Genomic DNA, 19890 nt, shown 5'->3' on the forward strand with positions numbered 1-19890 from the left:
TCAGCTGTATTCAGTGCAGTGTTACTGGACCTGTTCCCTCAGCTGTATTCAGTGCAGTGTTACTGTACCTGTTCCCTCAGCTGTAGACAGTGCAGTGTTCCTGTACCTGTTCCCTCAGCTGTATTCAGTGCAGTGTTACTGGACCTGTTCCCTCAGCTGTATTCAGTGCAGTGTTGCTGTACCTGTTCCCTCAGCTGTATTCAGTGCAGTGTTACTGGACCTGTTCCCTCAGCTGTATTCAGTGCAGTGTTACTGTACCTGTTCCCTCAGCTGTAGACAGTGCAGTGTTCCTGTACCTGTTCCCTCAGCTGTATTCAGTGCAGTGTTACTGGACCTGTTCCCTCAGCTGTATTCAGTGCAGTGTTACTGGACCTGTTCCCTCAGCTGTATTCAGTGCAGTGTTACTGGACCTGTTCCCTCAGCTGTATTCAGTGCAGTGTTCCTGTACCTGTTCCCTCAGCTGTAGACAGTGCAGTGTTCCTGGACCTGTTCCCTCAGCTGTATTCAGTGCAGTGTTCCTGTACCTGTTCCCTCAGCTGTAGACAGTGCAGTGCTGCTGGTTCTCCTGGTCAGTTCACGCCCCAATCCGTCTCTCTCGTAGATTGCAAGCAGGCCGTCAAGGATGAGGACGGCGCGGTCACCATCAACCGGAGGCGTGGCGCCATCAAGCAGGCCAAGATCCACTACATCAAGAACCACGAGTTCACCGCCACCTTCTTCAGACAGCCCACCTTCTGCTCCGTGTGCAGGGAGTTCGTCTGGTGAGACAGCCGAGTGCAACGTGAACCCAGAAACCAATTCATTCATTAGAATCGGATATCTCCTCCTGATAGATTGCACTTTCACCTGTCAAACAGAGACGTGTCTGAATAGGCAGGTTTATAAAACCACTTTACTGAGTAACGCATGACTCCAGAAATAAAACGGGTAGCTGACAGGTCTGCACAGGTAGGATAATGGAAATATGAATCCTGGTGCACAGCAGTGTGATCCGTTACTGTTGTTATTAATAAAGACACACCTTTGCACTGGGGCTACTCAAGCTTGCATTAAAACCTGGAATGGATTAAACTGCTATGCAATAGCAGTTTTAGTTGCATCCTTGAATTTGTGATAAAGTTTTCAGGCTGTGCCAGGATTGTGCTTGAAGAGAAGTGCTTAATGAGAGCGGAGCCATCACTGCCAGCCCGCAGCGAGGGACTCTGGGGAGCAGGTGGCAGGACCGGTCCCGCTTCCTCCAGGGTGCAGACTGGGTCACCTTGACAAGGCAACTGGGTCAGAGCCAGCGCCAGTGCCTGCTGTAGACTGACTTTCCTTTTCTTTTACAGGGGACTCAATAAACAGGGATACAAGTGCAGACGTGAGTGGAGTTTTATTACTCTGTTAAACGCATGTGAAGTGAAACTAATTGAGCTTAAACATTTGATATTTCTTTATCTAAGGATGTCTGTCTGCTCATTAAACCACGCTATTTGTAAAACTATAACAGAAATAGATAGGGTCTACGGACCATACGTGTCATATACGGTATAGCCGCCGGTACTGAACAAGTGCTATATATATATCATACATAGAGCTAGAAGGAGTGTACCACCCGTCGTGCAGTCCATCAATGTATTCGTTGATGAGAATATACAGACGCAGCATACAGTACATATCTTTACTAAAAGAAAAGACGTCACGTCATGACAATAAGCTCGAGCAAATTATCGCATTACTTTCAACAATGATGCCACGTGGCCGCACGATCACTTGGTGAGAAAAATTTTTAAATAGTAAGATGATCATTTACAGACGAAGGGATGAAGAAAGTTGAGACAGGCCCAGACGATCGCCAACTGGTGAAGACATTTACAATTAGGGTAATGCTGAGACGAGAGAAAGGATCAATAGTAGGCAGCCAAGAGGTCAGGGACGGAGGAACGACATTTCAATCGGTGATTTATACAGAAGGCGTAGGCTCATGGGTCCAGAGAACCTGGCTTATACAGCATTTACAAGGGTCTGAACTAGCAGAGACACTACGTGGAGAGACGAGCTCAGGGCTTTATATTTTTTTTCTACAGGCGTATGCAGCAAGGGTTGTGTGGATGACAGTGTGGAGAGACCGAGGGCTTTATTATGCAGCATTTACAAGGGTCTGCAACCACTCGTGGCTAGAAATATATGGCATTATTCATACACATTTACAAGGTCTGCTAGACGATCGGACTCTGTGACAGACATAACATGGTTCCGATTAGACCGAGGGCTTTATTATACAGCATTTACAAGGGTCTGCTAGCAGAGACACTGTGGAGAGACCGAGGGCTTTATTATACAGCATTTACAAGGGTCTGCTAGCAGAGACACTGTGGAGAGACCGAGGGCTTTATTATACAGCATTTACAAGGGTCTGCTAGCAGAGACACTGTGGAGAGACCGAGGGCTTTATTATACAGCATTTACAAGGGTCTGCTAGCAGAGACACTGTGGAGAGACCGAGGGCTTTATTATACAGCATTTACAAGGGTCTGCTAGCAGAGACACTGTGGAGAGACCGAGGGCTTTATTATACAGCATTTACAAGGGTCTGCTAGCAGAGACACTGTGGAGAGACCGAGGGCTTTATTATACAGCATTTACAAGGGTCTGCTAGCAGAGACACTGTGGAGAGACCGAGGGCTTTATTATACAGCATTTACAAGGGTCTGCTAGCAGAGACACTGTGGAGAGACCGAGGGCTTTATTATACAGCATTTACAAGGGTCTGCTAGCAGAGACACTGTGGAGAGACCGAGGGCTTTATTATACAGCATTTACAAGGGTCTGCTAGCAGAGACACTGTGGAGAGACCGAGGGCTTTATTATACAGCATTTACAAGGGTCTGCTAGCAGAGACACTGTGGAGAGACCGAGGGCTTTATTATACAGCATTTACAAGGGTCTGCTAGCAGAGACACTGTGGAGAGACCGAGGGCTTTATTATACAGCATTTACAAGGGTCTGCTAGCAGAGACACTGTGGAGAGACCGAGGGCTTTATTATACAGCATTTACAAGGGTCTGCTAGCAGAGACACTGTGGAGAGACCGAGGGCTTTATTATACAGCATTTACAAGGGTCTGCTAGCAGAGACACTGTGGAGAGACCGAGGGCTTTATTATACAGCATTTACAAGGGTCTGCTAGCAGAGACACTGTGGAGAGACCGAGGGCTTTATTATACAGCATTTACAAGGGTCTGCTAGCAGAGACACTGTGGAGAGACCGAGGGCTTTATTATACAGCATTTACAAGGGTCTGCTAGCAGAGACACTGTGGAGAGACCGAGGGCTTTATTATACAGCATTTACAAGGGTCTGCTAGCAGAGACACTGTGGAGAGACCGAGGGCTTTATTATACAGCATTTACAAGGGTCTGCTAGCAGAGACACTGTGGAGAGACCGAGGGCTTTATTATACAGCATTTACAAGGGTCTGCTAGCAGAGACACTGTGGAGAGACCGAGGGCTTTATTATACAGCATTTACAAGGGTCTGCTAGCAGAGACACTGTGGAGAGACCGAGGGCTTTATTATACAGCATTTACAAGGGTCTGCTAGCAGAGACACTGTGGAGAGACCGAGGGCTTTATTATACAGCATTTACAAGGGTCTGCTAGCAGAGACACTGTGGAGAGACCGAGGGCTTTATTATACAGCATTTACAAGGGTCTGCTAGCAGAGACACTGTGGAGAGACCGAGGGCTTTATTATACAGCACCGATGAATGTCAGATCGATCCCGTTCTGGAACCTCAGCTGGCCTCCGCAATATAGGTCGTAAATGTCCCAGACGATCGTGCTGTGACTAACCCTCTGGCTCCTTCCCGAAATAATATGTCGAGAATGTTCCAGTGTAAGATCGTTCTGTTGGACACCTCCTTGGCTCCCGAAATAAGTATGTTATTCAGTAAATGTCCAGACGATCGTCTCGAGGTGACACCTCTTTGGCTCCCGAAATAATATGTCCGTAAATGTTTCCAGACGATGTCTACCGTGTGACACCTCTCTGGATCCCGAAAATTAATATGACCGTTAAATGTCAGACGATCGTCTATGTGACCACAACTAAAGGGTCTAGCAGAGACACTGTGGAGAGACCGAGGGCTTTATTATACAGCATTTACAAGGGTCTGCTAGCAGAGACACTGTGGAGAGACCGAGGGCTTTATTATACAGCATTTACAAGGGTCTGCTAGCAGAGACACTGTGGAGAGACCGAGGGCTTTATTATACAGCATTTACAAGGGTCTGCTAGCAGAGACACTGTGGAGAGACCGAGGGCTTTATTATACAGCATTTACAAGGGTCTGCTAGCAGAGACACTGTGGAGAGACCGAGGGCTTTATTATACAGCATTTACAAGGGTCTGCTAGCAGAGACACTGTGGAGAGACCGAGGGCTTTATTATACAGCATTTACAAGGGTCTGCTAGCAGAGACACTGTGGAGAGACCGAGGGCTTTATTATACAGCATTTACAAGGGTCTGCTAGCAGAGACACTGTGGAGAGACCGAGGGCTTTATTATACAGCATTTACAAGGGTCTGCTAGCAGAGACACTGTGGAGAGACCGAGGGCTTTATTATACAGCATTTACAAGGGTCTGCTAGCAGAGACACTGTGGAGAGACCGAGGGCTTTATTATACAGCATTTACAAGGGTCTGCTAGCAGAGACACTGTGGAGAGACCGAGGGCTTTATTATACAGCATTTACAAGGGTCTGCTAGCAGAGACACTGTGGAGAGACCGAGGGCTTTATTATACAGCATTTACAAGGGTCTGCTAGCAGAGACACTGTGGAGAGACCGAGGGCTTTATTATACAGCATTTACAAGGGTCTGCTAGCAGAGACACTGTGGAGAGACCGAGGGCTTTATTATACAGCATTTACAAGGGTCTGCTAGCAGAGACACTGTGGAGAGACCGAGGGCTTTATTATACAGCATTTACAAGGGTCTGCTAGCAGAGACACTGTGGAGAGACCGAGGGCTTTATTATACAGCATTTACAAGGGTCTGCTAGCAGAGACACTGTGGAGAGACCGAGGGCTTTATTATACAGCATTTACAAGGGTCTGCTAGCAGAGACACTGTGGAGAGACCGAGGGCTTTATTATACAGCATTTACAAGGGTCTGCTAGCAGAGACACTGTGGAGAGACCGAGGGCTTTATTATACAGCATTTACAAGGGTCTGCTAGCAGAGACACTGTGGAGAGACCGGGGGCTTTATTATACAGCATTTACAAGGGTCTGCTAGCAGAGACACTGTGGAGAGACCGAGGGCTTTATTATACAGCATTTACAAGGGTCTGCTAGCAGAGACACTGTGGAGAGACCGAGGGCTTTATTATACAGCATTTACAAGGGTCTGCTAGCAGAGACACTGTGGAGAGACCGAGGGCTTTATTATACAGCATTTACAAGGGTCTGCTAGCAGAGACACTGTGGAGAGACCGAGGGCTTTATTATACAGCATTTACAAGGGTCTGCTAGCAGAGACACTGTGGAGAGACCGAGGGCTTTATTATACAGCATTTACAAGGGTCTGCTAGCAGAGACACTGTGGAGAGACCGAGGGCTTTATTATACAGCATTTACAAGGGTCTGCTAGCAGAGACACTGTGGAGAGACCGAGGGCTTTATTATACAGCATTTACAAGGGTCTGCTAGCAGAGACACTGTGGAGAGACCGAGGGCTTTATTATACAGCATTTACAAGGGTCTGCTAGCAGAGACACTGTGGAGAGACCGAGGGCTTTATTATACAGCATTTACAAGGGTCTGCTAGCAGAGACACTGTGGAGAGACCGAGGGCTTTATTATACAGCATTTACAAGGGTCTGCTAGCAGAGACACTGTGGAGAGACCGAGGGCTTTATTATACAGCATTTACAAGGGTCTGCTAGCAGAGACACTGTGGAGAGACCGAGGGCTTTATTATACAGCATTTACAAGGGTCTGCTAGCAGAGACACTGTGGAGAGACCGAGGGCTTTATTATACAGCATTTACAAGGGTCTGCTAGCAGAGACACTGTGGAGAGACCGAGGGCTTTATTATACAGCATTTACAAGGGTCTGCTAGCAGAGACACTGTGGAGAGACCGAGGGCTTTATTATACAGCATTTACAAGGGTCTGCTAGCAGAGACACTGTGGAGAGACCGAGGGCTTTATTATACAGCATTTACAAGGGTCTGCTAGCAGAGACACTGTGGAGAGACCGAGGGCTTTATTATACAGCATTTACAAGGGTCTGCTAGCAGAGACACTGTGGAGAGACCGAGGGCTTTATTATACAGCATTTACAAGGGTCTGCTAGCAGAGACACTGTGGAGAGACCGAGGGCTTTATTATACAGCATTTACAAGGGTCTGCTAGCAGAGACACTGTGGAGAGACCGAGGGCTTTATTATACAGCATTTACAAGGGTCTGCTAGCAGAGACACTGTGGAGAGACCGAGGGCTTTATTATACAGCATTTACAAGGGTCTGCTAGCAGAGACACTGTGGAGAGACCGAGGGCTTTATTATACAGCATTTACAAGGGTCTGCTAGCAGAGACACTGTGGAGAGACCGAGGGCTTTATTATACAGCATTTACAAGGGTCTGCTAGCAGAGACACTGTGGTGAGACTGAGGGCTTTATTATACAGCATTTACAAGGGTCTGCTAGCAGAGACACTGTGGAGAGACCGAGGGCTTTATTATACAGCATTTACAAGGGTCTGCTAGCAGAGACACTGTGGAGAGACCGAGGGCTTTATTATACAGCATTTACAAAGGTCTGCAGACTTCTCGGTAAAGTAGCACTACAGTTACATGCCTCGAGCCTGCCCTGGACTGGAGGGATCACCCTTTCTCTTGTTGAGGGAGTAGCTCAGTCTCCATGCCTCGAGCCTGCCCTGGACTGGAGGGATCACCCTTTCTCTACGATGGTAAGAAGTGAAGAAGCAGTTCAGTCTCGCTACCCATTTATCCTTTATCATGTGGATTATACTACTGTCCGGTGAGGGGCTCGTGTGAGACCACCAAACTCAAGACCCGAGAAGCCACATTGGAGCCCAGGCCTCCAGCGGCGAAAGCCATGCCCTTCAACCCGCTGCGCCACCAAGCCCTCTGAAGCACAGACGCTTTCTGTCTGCAGGTTTTTACATATAGATATATCAGAAGAGTGATAAGCAGCTTCCTCCTAATTCACTGCTAAAGCAGCTGTGTTTGTGTTTCCAGTTCCAGAAAGAGCGCTTCAAGATCGACATGCCGCACAGGTTCAAGATACACAACTACATCAGCCCCACTTTCTGTGATCACTGCGGCAGCCTGCTGTGGGGACTGGTGAAGCAAGGGATAAAATGCGAAGGTAGGTCAGCAACCCTTTCCGGGTCTTGCTATCGTTAGTGTGCTGCTGCTTCTTTTAAGAATACAGTAATACAGAAGGGATTTTAGATTATGAAACACGTTTCGAGGGGTACCGTGCCGTCGCGTTTCTCTTCTAAAGTGTTTGGATGTTTTCAGTAGTAAGCGAGTGGCTCCGGTCTGGCTGTTAATCTGCCTGCTCCTGGTAATGAGCTGCTTGCTGCTAGACTTGATATTTCTTGTTTTCTTTCACTGGGAGGAGGTTTGGATTGTTCTCCAGTTGAGCCCCCCCTCTTTGGGGAACGCGGACGGCGTTCGTACACTGTTCATATCGTAATCTGTTTGGAGATGTTTTCCCAGTTTTGATGTGTTAAAATAACATCTATTCATGAATCTACTCACGAATGCTGTTGGCTCGACAGTTATTTTGTGCATTGCATCCTGAGGGTTTGAATTGATGTTACTTGAGGCCGTCTTGATGAGTGAGGTCTGTCTAGAATACATTCTCTAATACATTTTAAATATCATAATAGAATTGTTTTGTTACATCATTGATGGCACAACTACAGTTAATAACTTTAACCCCTCAAAAAAAACTTTAACCATCTTTAATGCAGTTTATGCAGCACAGCCCCTCGGCAGAATGAGCTTGTCGTGGTGTGTCTCAGCACAGCCCCTCGGCAGAATGAGCTTGTCGTGGTGTGTTTCAGCACAGCCCCTCGGCAGAATGAGCTTGTCGTGGTGTGTTTCAGCACAGCCCCTCGGCAGAATGAGCTTGTCGTGGTGTGTTTCAGCACAGCCCCTCGGCAGAATGAGCTTGTCGTGGTGTGTCTCAGCACAGCCCCTCGGCAGAATGAGCTTGTCGTGGTGTGTCTCAGCACAGCCCCTCGGCAGAATGAGCTTGTCGTGGTGTGTCTCAGCACAGCCCCTCGGCAGAATGAGCTTGTCGGTGTGTTTCAGCACAGCCCCTCGGCAGAATGAGCTTGTCGTGGTGTGTTTCAGCACAGCCCCTCGGCAGAATGAGCTTGTCGTGGTGTGTTTCAGCACAGCCCCTCAGCAGAATGAGTTTGTCGTGGTGTGTTTCAGCACAGCCCCTCGGCAGAATGAGCTTGTCGTGGTGTGTTTCAGCACAGTCCCTCGGCAGAATGAGCTTGTCGTGGTCACTCTGTCTCAGCACAGCCCTTCAGCAGAATGAGCTTGTCATGGTGTGTTTCAGCACAGCCCCTCGGCAGAATGAGCTTGTCGGTATGTTTCAGCACAGCCCCTCGGCAGAATGAGTTTGTCGTGGTGTGTTTCAGCACAGCCCCTCGGCAGAATGAGCTTGTCGTGGTGTGTCTCAGCACAGCCCCTCGGCAGAATGAGCTTGTCATGGTGTGTTTCAGCACAGTCCCTCGGCAGAATGAGCTTGTCGTGGTCACTCTGTCTCAGCACAGCCCTTCAGCAGAATGAGCTTGTCGTGGCCGCTCTGTGTCTCGGCACAGCCCTTCAGCAGAATGAGCTTGTCGTGGCCGCTCTGTGTCTCAGCACAGCCCCTCAGCAGAGTGCTCCAGCCCAGAGCTGCTGGCTCTGTTGAGGTTTCATTTCTCAGAAGGATGCTTTGCATACATGTGACAGTGGAGATTACAGGCTCCAGAGGCTGGGTTCATAGAGGCTGGCTGTGTTCCTTGCAGTCGGCTGGGCTCGGTGGTATTTCTATTATTGAGACTGATCTCAGCACCTTTTGATTAGCTCCAGGAATGCTTGGCAAGGACTAGTTGTAAGTGAGGATGAAGCACTGCACGACAAAAAAATTGTTCTTCCACCCCGAGAGGGTTCGAAATGGCTTCCTCAATGGTGTGCAGTGCTGTACTAATTGCTTGATGTCATTATTTATTTTAACTAGCTACACTATTTGTCTTTCCAACTGAGGGCTAGATTCTCAAAGCTGTTTTCTCACCAGCTACATTTCTTTGTGCATCCCCAGCGATGGGAATATGATTCCTGTTGCACAGGGCTTTCACCCATTCCAGGGACGGGAATAAGACTCCTATCGCACAGGGCTTTCACCCATTCCAGGGACGGGAATAAGACTCCTATCGCACAGGGCTTTCACCCATTCCAGGGACGGGAATAAGACTCCTATCGCACAGGGCTTTCACCCATTCCAGGGACGGGAATAAGACTCCTATCGCACAGGGCTTTCACCCATCCCAGGGACGGGAATAAGACTCCTATCGCACAGGGCTTTCACCCATCCCAGGGACGGGAATAAGACTCCTATCGCACAGGGCTTTCACCCATCCCAGGGACGGGAATAAGACTCCTATCGCACAGGGCTTTCACCCATCCCAGGGACGGGAATAAGACTCCTATCGCACAGGGCTTTCACCCATCCCAGGGACGGGAATAAGACTCCTATCGCACAGGGCTTTCACCCATCCCAGGGACGGGAATAAGACTCCTATCGCACAGGGCTTTCACCCATCCCAGGGACGGGAATAAGACTCCTATCGCACAGGGCTTTCACCCATCCCAGGGACGGGAATAAGACTCCTATCGCACAGGGCTTTCACCCATCCCAGGGACGGGAATAAGACTCCTATCGCACAGGGCTTTCACCCATCCCAGGGACGGGAATAAGACTCCTATCGCACAGGGCTTTCACCCATCCCAGGGACGGGAATAAGACTCCTATCGCACAGGGCTTTCACCCATCCCAGGGACGGGAATAAGACTCCTATCGCACAGGGCTTTCACCCATCCCAGGGACGGGAATAAGACTCCTATCGCACAGGGCTTTCACCCATCCCAGGGACGGGAATAAGACTCCTATCGCACAGGGCTTTCACCCATTCCAGGGACGGGAATAAGACTCCTATCGCACAGGGCTTTCACCCATCCCAGGGACGGGAATAAGACTCCTATCGCACAGGGCTTTCACCCATTCCATGTTTCACTTAGGGGGCTGTTAAGTAGTCTTGCTGTATTTTTCTGTTTGGTTTTAGCATTGAAATTGACAATTTGGATTAAATAGCTTTGAGAATGTAGCCCCCTTTTTTAAATAATTAAGTAAACGTTCCAACGGTGCCTGTAATAAGTCACTTTGTGTTAGAAATCGAGCTGTATTGGGGTGCAACACTAATCCAACGCTTCCTCTCATAGATTGTGCCATGAACGTGCACCACAAGTGCCAGACCAAAGTGGCCAATCTGTGTGGAATCAACCAGAAAATGTTGGCAGAAGCTCTGTCTCAAGTCAGCCAGGTAAGTCTCCAATCTGACAGCAGTGCCTGAAGCACAGGGTCCAGTGCTGATCACTGTGTTTAGTGAGCGCTGGACCTAGGCAACGCTGTGCCAGCAACGGCAGCTGACATAATCTGATGTATCTGTAGAGGAACTAAAAGCCAGTACCGCTCTGAGCTCTTAATCTTTGTGTTTTTGTGCTTTTTTATATATCTGTACGTACGAAAAGAAACTTATTAACAGATATCATGCTACTGGCCATGTTTTATTTAACCTTACCATCTATGTTTTTATTCCTTTGTACCTTCATATAATCAAACATTGCTTTATAACCCAATGAGTCATTATCCATTTGCATGTGCATGATTTTTCTTACAAATCCTTTTTTCCCCTCTCTTTGTTGTAGAAACATATCGTTATCGGGGTAAGATCTCTAAGTCTTTTCTTTAACAATCTCTTCAATCATTCAAATGCTGTCTGTTCAGCACTGGAGCTGCTTATTCATTTAAAACGTTCCCTCACGTTTGAGCTGCTTGCTCATCACACTTTACTTTACACTGCAGAAATCTACCAGGAAATCAGATCCCAATCTAGCTGATCCTTCGGGTATAGGCATCTATCAAGACTTTCTCCAGGGCCCCTCCGTCCCTGGCCTGGACACCAATGGTAAGGAATTCTTTGTATCGTTGTTAGATGTAAGCATGTTGTTTGCAAGCTAAGGCAGCAGCTTTGATACGGCTCTGAAAACGCACAGCCACCTGAACCTGCTGTGTCAGATTCACTGTGTGTTCATTTCAAATGTGTTTATTAAACCATTCTACGTTACAAAATCAACGGCAAATCATTCAGACAGGACAAAAACCATCAAAACCAGTAATACAGAATAAAAGCATGAAGTGAAAGATCCTGGTGTACCTGCTGCGTTTACAAAGACACTTTACAACGTCTCCAGGATGTGAGGAGACAGAAAACGACAAGCCGTGTGAATCTAAACAAGACAAGCAACGCAATCACATCAGTGGTATTTCAAACGCAAGAGTCGACACAGTTCTACTTATTTATTTATGTATGTATGTATTTATTTTTGCATCTTGCTTTTGCATTTCCAGGTGTCTGATATTCAGTTATGAAAGCGCACCTCAGGGCTGTCCTGCACTAGAATAGACATCCTCCACTGTGTGTCTGAGACGCTGTTAAGTACGTGAGCAGCTCACTGAAATAACCCTCAACAGCAGCTCACTGAAATAACACTCAACAGCGGCTCACTGAAATAACACACTCAACAGCAGCTCACTGAAATAACACTCAACAGCGGCTCACTGAAATAACACTCAACAGCAGCTCACTGAAATAACACACTCAACAGCGGCTCACTGAAATAACACTCAACAGCGGCTCACTGAAATAACCCTCAACAGCGGCTCACTGAAATAACACTCAACAGCGGCTCACTGAAATAACACTCAACAGCGGCTCACTGAAATAACACTCAACAGCGGCTCACTGAAATAACACTCAACAGCGGCTCACTGAAATAACACTCAACAGCGGCTCACTGAAATAACACTCGACAGCGGCTCACTGAAATAACACTCGACAGCGGCTCACTGAAATAACACTCAACAGCGGCTCACTGAAATAACACTCGACAGCGGCTCACTGAAATAACACTCAACAGCGGCTCACTGAAATAACACTCAACAGCGGCTCACTGAAATAACACACTCAACAGCGGCTCACTGAAATAACCCTCAACAGCGGCTCACTGAAATAACACTCAACAGCGGCTCACTGAAATAACACTCAACAGCGGCTCACTGAAATAACACTCAACAGCGGCTCACTGAAATAACACTCAACAGCGGCTCACTGAAATAACACTCAACAGCGGCTCACTGAAATAACCCTCAACAGCGGCTCACTGAAATAACACTCGACAGCGGCTCACTGAAATAACACTCGACAGCGGCTCACTGAAATAACACTCGACAGCGGCTCACTGAAATAACACTCGACAGCGGCTCACTGAAATAACACTCAACAGCGGCTCACTGAAATAACCCTCAACAGCGGCTCACTGAAATAACCCTCAACAGCGGCTCACTGAAATAACCCACTCAACAGCGGCTCACTGAAATAACACACTCAACAGCGGCTCACTGAAATAACCCACTCAACAGCAGCTCACTGAAATAACCCTCAACAGCGGCTCACTGAAATAACACTCAACAGCGGCTCACTGAAATAACACTCAACAGCAGCTCACTGAAATAACACTCAACAGCAGCTCACTGAAATAACCCTCAACAGCGGCTCACTGAAATAACACACAACAGCAGCTCACTGAAATAACACTCGACAGCGGCTCACTGAAATAACACACTCAACAGCAGGCTCAGTCCCACCCCCATGAGCAGCTCAGAGCTGCATAGCAGGTTTCATCAGTGATGCGAGTGAAACATTCTTTCTCTGAGCAGCTCAGTTACTTACCGCACCCCCTGCTTCCACCCAGCAGATGGATCCCAGTATGACAAGCTGTGGGAGGGGACCTCTCCCAGGATTCCAGCCACAATCTCGTCCCGCCTGCGCAAGATCAACATAGACAACTTTGTGATGCACAAGGTGCTCGGCAAAGGCAGCTTCGGAAAGGTAACCCAGCGCACTTCCACCTCGCGGAGCCCGGGGGGGGGGGTCTGCACTGACAGGAGGAGGCCAGCTGGGATGCCAGGGGCGAGGCCACAGCGCCTGTCTATCCTATCACTCGTCGGATAGTTTCTATTCCGAGCCTACCTTTTCAAAAACGTCCTGCAGTTTCTTTCCTCCTCCTCCTCCTCCACCTCCTTTGCAGCTGTGTCGACGGGTCCCGTCACCCAACCTTGGATACCCCGTGGCCGCTGTCAGAGGCTCAAAAGAGGGTATCCCTTGCTAGCCACAAGGCAAGATCACAGTGTCGCAGTATTATAACACAACACATCTCATAGATGCTATTATTTCCAATCCTTATCTGTTGCCCTGTTCTCTGTGTCTTGTGTTATCAGGGTTATTAAACACGCGTGTTGCAGGTATTCTGCGCTCTGTTCGATTGGATCGGTTTCAATCCCCTCTCCTCCCCAGGTAATGCTGGCGGAGCTCAAGGGCAAGGGTGAGTTCTTCGCGATCAAAGCGCTTAAGAAGGACGTGGTGCTGCTGGACGACGATGTGGAGTGCACCATGGTGGAGAAGAGGGTCCTCGCGCTGGCCTGGGATAACCCCTTCCTCACACACCTCTACTCTACCTTCCAGACCAAGGTGAGCGGACTGCAGCCGGGGGACAGCGGCTCGACACTTGCCGGCTCTGCTTTATATATTATACTTCATGAGCAGGCAGAGTCAGGATTAGTAGGGTTTCCAAGCACTGTATTGTATTCATATTAATTATTGCTATAATTATTAGTGCATTTTCTTACTGCTCGAACTGGGCAAAGTTTACTGAAAAAATATCTCAGCGTATTCAATTTTTTCAACAAAAAGACAAATACAGATATATGAAGTATTTACAGTAAAGAGACCTTCTACACACTGCCTTTTAAGTGTAAAGCTGCCTTCCGCTGTGCCAGTGGGTGCAGTTCCAGCTGTCTCATCCTCTCCTCTGTGCACACAGGAGCACCTCTTCTTTGTGATGGAGTATTTGAATGGAGGAGACCTGATGTTCCACATACAGGAGAAAGGACGCTTCGACCTCTACAGAGCCACGTGAGTGTGTCCCTCCATCACTGCACACCTGCTTAGAGGGACCGGGAGGCGCCCTTGTCAAACCCTCCCCAGAGCAAACGCACAGCAAAGTGTAATCAAGCACAGGGAAGCAGAGACAAGCATTGTAGAGCACAGAGAGGTCTGGTAAAGCATGGGGAAGCATGGTAAAGCACAGCTAAGCATGGTAAAGCACAGGGAAGCACTGTAAAGCACAGAGAGGTCTGGTAAAGCACAGAGAGGTATGGTAAAGCACAGGGAAGCACTGTAAAGCACAGAGAGGTATGGTACCAGCGTATTTTACCTTTGAGAGAGGTATGGCATGGGAAACCATGCTGAGCTAAAGCAACCTGCTAAGTTACAGAGAAAAGCTGCTAAGTTACAGAGCAGAAATACTGTGGAACACTTCGTTATAATGATCAGCTTAAAGTTTGAATTAAAAATACCCAAAGGTGGGCAGGGCAAAAACGTGAAATCCTCGCCGTCAGCGCAACAAACACAACGTCCTCAAAGCACCGGGATTGCTTTCTGTAGCTCAGTCCACGGGCACTGCAGTGCCTGGCGCTCAAGCAAGTATCTGAGAGTGAGGACGTGGGTGGGGTTTGATAAGATTGCAAGAAACTTTGTGGTTTGGGTGTTTAGTTGTTGGCATTGCCTAGGGATTAGCAGGCAAAGTAAACGCAGTGAGAAACGTTTTTTTCTTTGTATAAAGTTCCCTAAAACCCTTCTCTGTGAAAACATTCCGAATGCTGTTCTAATCCTGGCCTTGTCCCAGCAATGCAGTGTATTCTTTCTGCAGTACACTGCAGAGCCTTTTAAGGACTGGTCGTTGTTATACAGGGACAATGTTCAATTGCCAGGACTTCATTCTTGAGGGACGATTAATAATACTGTAAAGATATTTTTGTTGAGCTGCTGTCCTGAGAATGCTGTCACCCTGTTAGGCCCTGTCTCCAGGACGGTTTGGGGTTGGGGTTCTAAAGGGGAGCAGTGAGCTCTCTGTTGATCAGGATTTTAAAGACACTCTCCACACACCCTCTTTGATTTAGGCTAAAGTGATCAGGTCCTCACACTGAGGAGTGGAGCTCTGAGCAGTGAACAATGCGACCTGTTAGTGCTTCATCCTGTGCGCAGTGTTAACAGTCTCATGAAAGCAAAAGCGCTGGGCTGGTCCGGCTCACTTTCCCCTGCTGAAATATTAACAGACGGGCGCTGAAATCTTTATCAACTGACTGACTTCCCGACACTGTAGCCTGCCAAGTGGTGTCTGGTCTCCTCTCTCAGAGTCCGGAGTCTTTTATGCAGAGAGCAGCTCTGAAACCAGACCTCCGGTACGAATGCTTGTCCTTCCAGGGCTTTTCATACCCCGTGAAATTACACTGCAGGTTTTTACAAAAAGGCGTTCCGCTCGCATATCCCAACGTCAAATATTCATCCCGCCTGCCCCGTCTGGAGGCTGCAAACTTTTTAAAAGGCTCCGTTAATTTTGTAACAAGCTGCGATGACAATTAATATTAGAAGGCTAATTATGTCATTAATAGGAGACTCATTTCAGGGATACAAAAGCTTCTGATCAGTTTAGAGGAAAACGATTTGACTTTAATAATTCAGGTGAGGAGGGTGTTGAGACAGGTAATCTTACATTGTTTTTCTTTTTTTTTTTTTTTTGGTTAGGTTTTATGGATCTGAAATAGTTTGCGGGTTGCAGTTTTTGCATGCCAAAGGAATTATCTACAGGTAAGTTTTGTAGCTTGAATTCTGCTGCTTTTTTGTAAACGCAGAAGAGTGAAAAAGAGTATGTGAGAATTCAATCCAATTTAAATCTCCTAGTCTTAGCATGTGCTACAACTGGACCTGTATAAGCTGTGTGAGAAACAGAGGATGGAAGGTGCCCTACTTCGCTCAATCCAGACGGTTGTCACACTGACGCGCTGGGGAGACCGCACTGTGGTTGATCCCCAGAGCCAGCATCGCAGCCGTTGTGTGTGCTGATGCGCTGGGGAGGCAAACTAAGCTGATCCCTGGAGCCAGCCTTACACTTCAGCCATCAACACCAGGCAGAAGGATATTTACATCAGATGGAAGGAGATGCAGATGGATCATGAGTTTACTGTAAAGCTACGTCTTAGTTGGTGCTTATCTTGGCGAGAGCAGAGTTCAAATCAGAATAAAGTTTTAACATCTGCTCTCATGTAATGGAAATCTTAATAAACTCACAGAGAAACCAGTAATGGATCAAACCGCTGTGCAACACAAGTCTTATTTCCATCGCTGTTGTAGTTCTGTTGTCGCCCAGAAGGGGATTAATTTACTGATTGATTGCGTGTTCTGATCCTCTTCAATGCCACAGGGATCTGAAGCTGGACAACGTGATGCTGGATAAAGACGGACACGTCAAAATCGCAGACTTTGGAATGTGCAAGGAGAACGTGTTCGGAGAGAACAGGGCGACCACGTTCTGCGGGACGCCTGATTACATTGCACCTGAGGTAGGGTGCTGGGGCTGGGGCTGGGAGTGCATTGCACCCGAGGTAGGGGGTGGGGGAGTGGAGTACATTGCACCCAAGGTCAGGGGCAATACATTGCGCCCTGTGTGTTAACCCCTCCTCTCTCTCTCAGATCCTGCTGGGACAGAAGTACTCGTTCTCTGTGGACTGGTGGTCATTCGGCGTGCTGCTGTACGAGATGCTGATTGGCCAGTCTCCCTTCCACGGTGATGATGAGGACGAGCTGTTTGAGTCGATCCGCATGGACACTCCGCACTACCCTCGCTGGATCACCAAGGAGACCAAGGACATCCTGGAGAAGGTGTGCCCGCTCTCTAGCACCCTCTCCCCCTCCATCTCTGTGCCTCTCTCTCGCCCCCTTTTTCTTTCTTTCTCCGTCTCCATCTCTCCCCATATTTTTCCCTTCCCCTTACTTGGAAACAGCAACTGAAATGCAGTCACCACTTCATGCTGGAACGAGTTCATTGTCCTTTTTAAAACCCACAGAAAGTCACTAACCTGACAAACCTGTAATGCTGTGAAACGAACGAGAACAAAACCACAAGTATAAGATTTCAAAACGAAGCCGGTAAATGAACTTGGATAAATTCGCAGTGGCATTGTCACAAGCCTGTCCCTCAGTGTGCTTCCCTTCATCAGCTAACAGAGCAGCGAGCTGGAATGTGAGTGGCTGTGTGCAGAGCTGCAGAGGAGCCTGACAGCTGCTGATTCTCATCGGAGAGCGCCCTGCTGTGTGTTTCCTTGTGTTAACTCGCTCAGTTTTATTTCTGCAGCTGTTCGAGAGGGAACCAACAAGGAGGCTTGGCATTGTAGGAAACATCAAAACACACCCCTTCTTTAAAACCATCAACTGGATTGCCCTGGAGAAGAGAGAGGTGGAGCCCCCATTCAAGCCCAAAGTGGTACGAACCAAACCCATAAATTACCTGTCGGGACAAACTAAAAAGTAGAAGTTGAGATTTTTGCTCCACTCTGAAGAAAGCTGCTTATAATAATAATAACTCCTGAGGGTCCCTGAGAGTCTCCCCTGGTAAAGGCACGACCACGTGGTGTGCAGGGTGAGGCCTGCATTCTGGCCAGACGCCTGGTGAACTTAAAAATTGCCCACACCTTGTATAGAACTCTTGGTGATTGGCTTGGCACTGCAGGGATGGGAAAAAGACTCCCATTGTGTAGCGGTTTGATCCATTCCTGGTTTTGCTTTGAGTTTAATAACAAACACGTGAACTTGCTACCTATACACTGGGCCTAATCAAGATTGAAGTAAAACTTGGAATAGATGAAACCGCTATGCAACAGGAGTCTTATTTCCGTCCCGCGGTGGGATCGGAGGATGCCTACTGACTTTCAGTGCTCCTGGGCTTTTGTGGGAACATGACTGGACACTCTAAACTGGGGAGAGAAACGGGGGTAAAATAATAATAAACAAAACCAGATTCCAGAACACCCCACCGTGACCCCTGACCCTTAACCCTCAGCGGTGCAAAAAACAAGCTGTGGCTTACCAGGCACAAGATGACGAGCGATCTGACTGTCTTCAGGGTCCAGGATGATCAGATCAGCCCCTTCGTTCAGATCCCGTTCAGCCCAACACTAAACGCTTTCCTCTTCCCTTGACAGAAATCGCCCGGCGACTGCAGTAACTTCGACAAGGAGTTCCTGAACGAGAAGCCCAGGCTGTCCCACACCGATAAGAACCTCATCGACTCCATGGACCAGACAGCCTTCAGCGGTTTCTCTTTCATCAACCCCAAGATGGAGAAGCTCTTGTAGAAGCGAGGCCGGGCACGCTCGCTCCTGGGGTTCAACGGTGCCCTTCGGTTACTGACAACTGATTTGGCCTTGATCGATTACCTGACCCAAAAGCGATTGGTACGATCTGTGATTAATCGTGTTTCTGACTGGGACCTGAAGATAAAACTGACCAGTGCCGCTGCTACCGACAAGTTCTGTTCCTCTCTCTTCCTGTAGAAAACCAGACTGTCCATAAAATAGGGCTGGGAGGTGAGAGTGCTAGCCAGGCGTTATTTCAGTGCAGCCCCCCTTCTGTTGTAAGGGAAAAGAGAGGTACAGTTTTATTTGAAAAAGTTAACAAATGAAAAGAAGATCTTCAGGATTGATCGTGATCATCTGTAGCCCATAATTGATAACCGAAAATGTTTTTATCCTTCAACCCTGATTGTACCTATGGGTTCCAATTTCAGTCAAATGCAAGACGGGAAGATGGAGCAATAGATAGATAGGTAGGTAGGTAAGTAGGTAGCTAGGTAGCTGGATTGATAAAATACAAACAGATGTGGCATGTACAGTGTTATATAACAGTATGTGGGGGAGGACAATTTGCTGTAAACTTGCTATAGATATTATAGAGATAGGGATGATATAGAGATAGGTATAATAATCAAGAATAATGTACTGTATTGTGATAGTAATTTACCCAAATCGACCCTCAATCTCATACGGTGACGAGCACAAAGAGATTGTTACTATAGTTAGAATTAGCCTTGTTGTTTATTTTCTGCATGTAATGGGTTGCCAGGGTAATGTTCTTGTGTGTATGTAGTCTGTGGATTATTAGTATAGTTATTTTATTTCTCCTCTGTCGTGTGCAGTGATTCCCGGCTCCAGGCCTCCAACAGTCTGGGTCTCTGTTACAACCAGCACTTGAGTGTTTATTGAAACCGTGCGCTGCATTCCTCTGCACATAAACATTGTTCTGTTTGCAGGACGGCAATCCAGGTTTGAAAGACACTGCGCACACACACAAGGGTGGCAGGCTGGCTCCAGGGGGTGGGGAAGGGGGTGGAGGCATGGAGGGCAGGGTCATTTTAATTGGAATCTGCTGCAGTAAAAACCTGGACTGCAGCTGGGAGCCTCCGTTCTGTTGGATCAGATTAGTGGGAATCTGTGTGATGTTACTGGAATGTAGTTCTCGTAAAAGAATAATTTGAAAAGCTGCTGTACATATTCTATTGCTCTAGCAGACATGTTATCGGTGTGTTATGGAAATGCTTTTTTTTTTTTTTAAATCTCTAATAAAATCAACATCACAGACA

At 47.6% G+C, this 19890-nt stretch overlaps 1 protein-coding gene across 1 annotated transcript in view; it reads left to right on the forward strand.

Moving 5' to 3' along the window:
- The window catches only part of LOC121328340 (protein kinase C delta type-like), a 39163-nt gene extending 19273 nt beyond the window's left edge, over nucleotides 1-19890 (forward strand). The window contains exons 5-19 of the mRNA XM_041272956.1: nucleotides 602-761; nucleotides 1329-1360; nucleotides 4005-4095; nucleotides 6642-6651; nucleotides 7252-7381; nucleotides 10519-10619; nucleotides 11162-11264; nucleotides 13111-13247; nucleotides 13713-13886; nucleotides 14239-14330; nucleotides 16002-16064; nucleotides 16678-16816; nucleotides 16947-17135; nucleotides 17608-17736; nucleotides 18455-19890. Of these exons, the coding sequence (XP_041128890.1) occupies nucleotides 602-761; nucleotides 1329-1360; nucleotides 4005-4095; nucleotides 6642-6651; nucleotides 7252-7381; nucleotides 10519-10619; nucleotides 11162-11264; nucleotides 13111-13247; nucleotides 13713-13886; nucleotides 14239-14330; nucleotides 16002-16064; nucleotides 16678-16816; nucleotides 16947-17135; nucleotides 17608-17736; nucleotides 18455-18607 (1703 nt within the window). The 3' untranslated portion in view covers nucleotides 18608-19890. The remainder of the gene's footprint in view (nucleotides 1-601; nucleotides 762-1328; nucleotides 1361-4004; nucleotides 4096-6641; nucleotides 6652-7251; nucleotides 7382-10518; nucleotides 10620-11161; nucleotides 11265-13110; nucleotides 13248-13712; nucleotides 13887-14238; nucleotides 14331-16001; nucleotides 16065-16677; nucleotides 16817-16946; nucleotides 17136-17607; nucleotides 17737-18454) is intronic.

The sequence above is a fragment of the Polyodon spathula genome, chromosome 16, assembly GCF_017654505.1.
Source record: "Polyodon spathula isolate WHYD16114869_AA chromosome 16, ASM1765450v1, whole genome shotgun sequence".
Lineage (NCBI taxonomy): Eukaryota > Metazoa > Chordata > Actinopteri > Acipenseriformes > Polyodontidae > Polyodon > Polyodon spathula.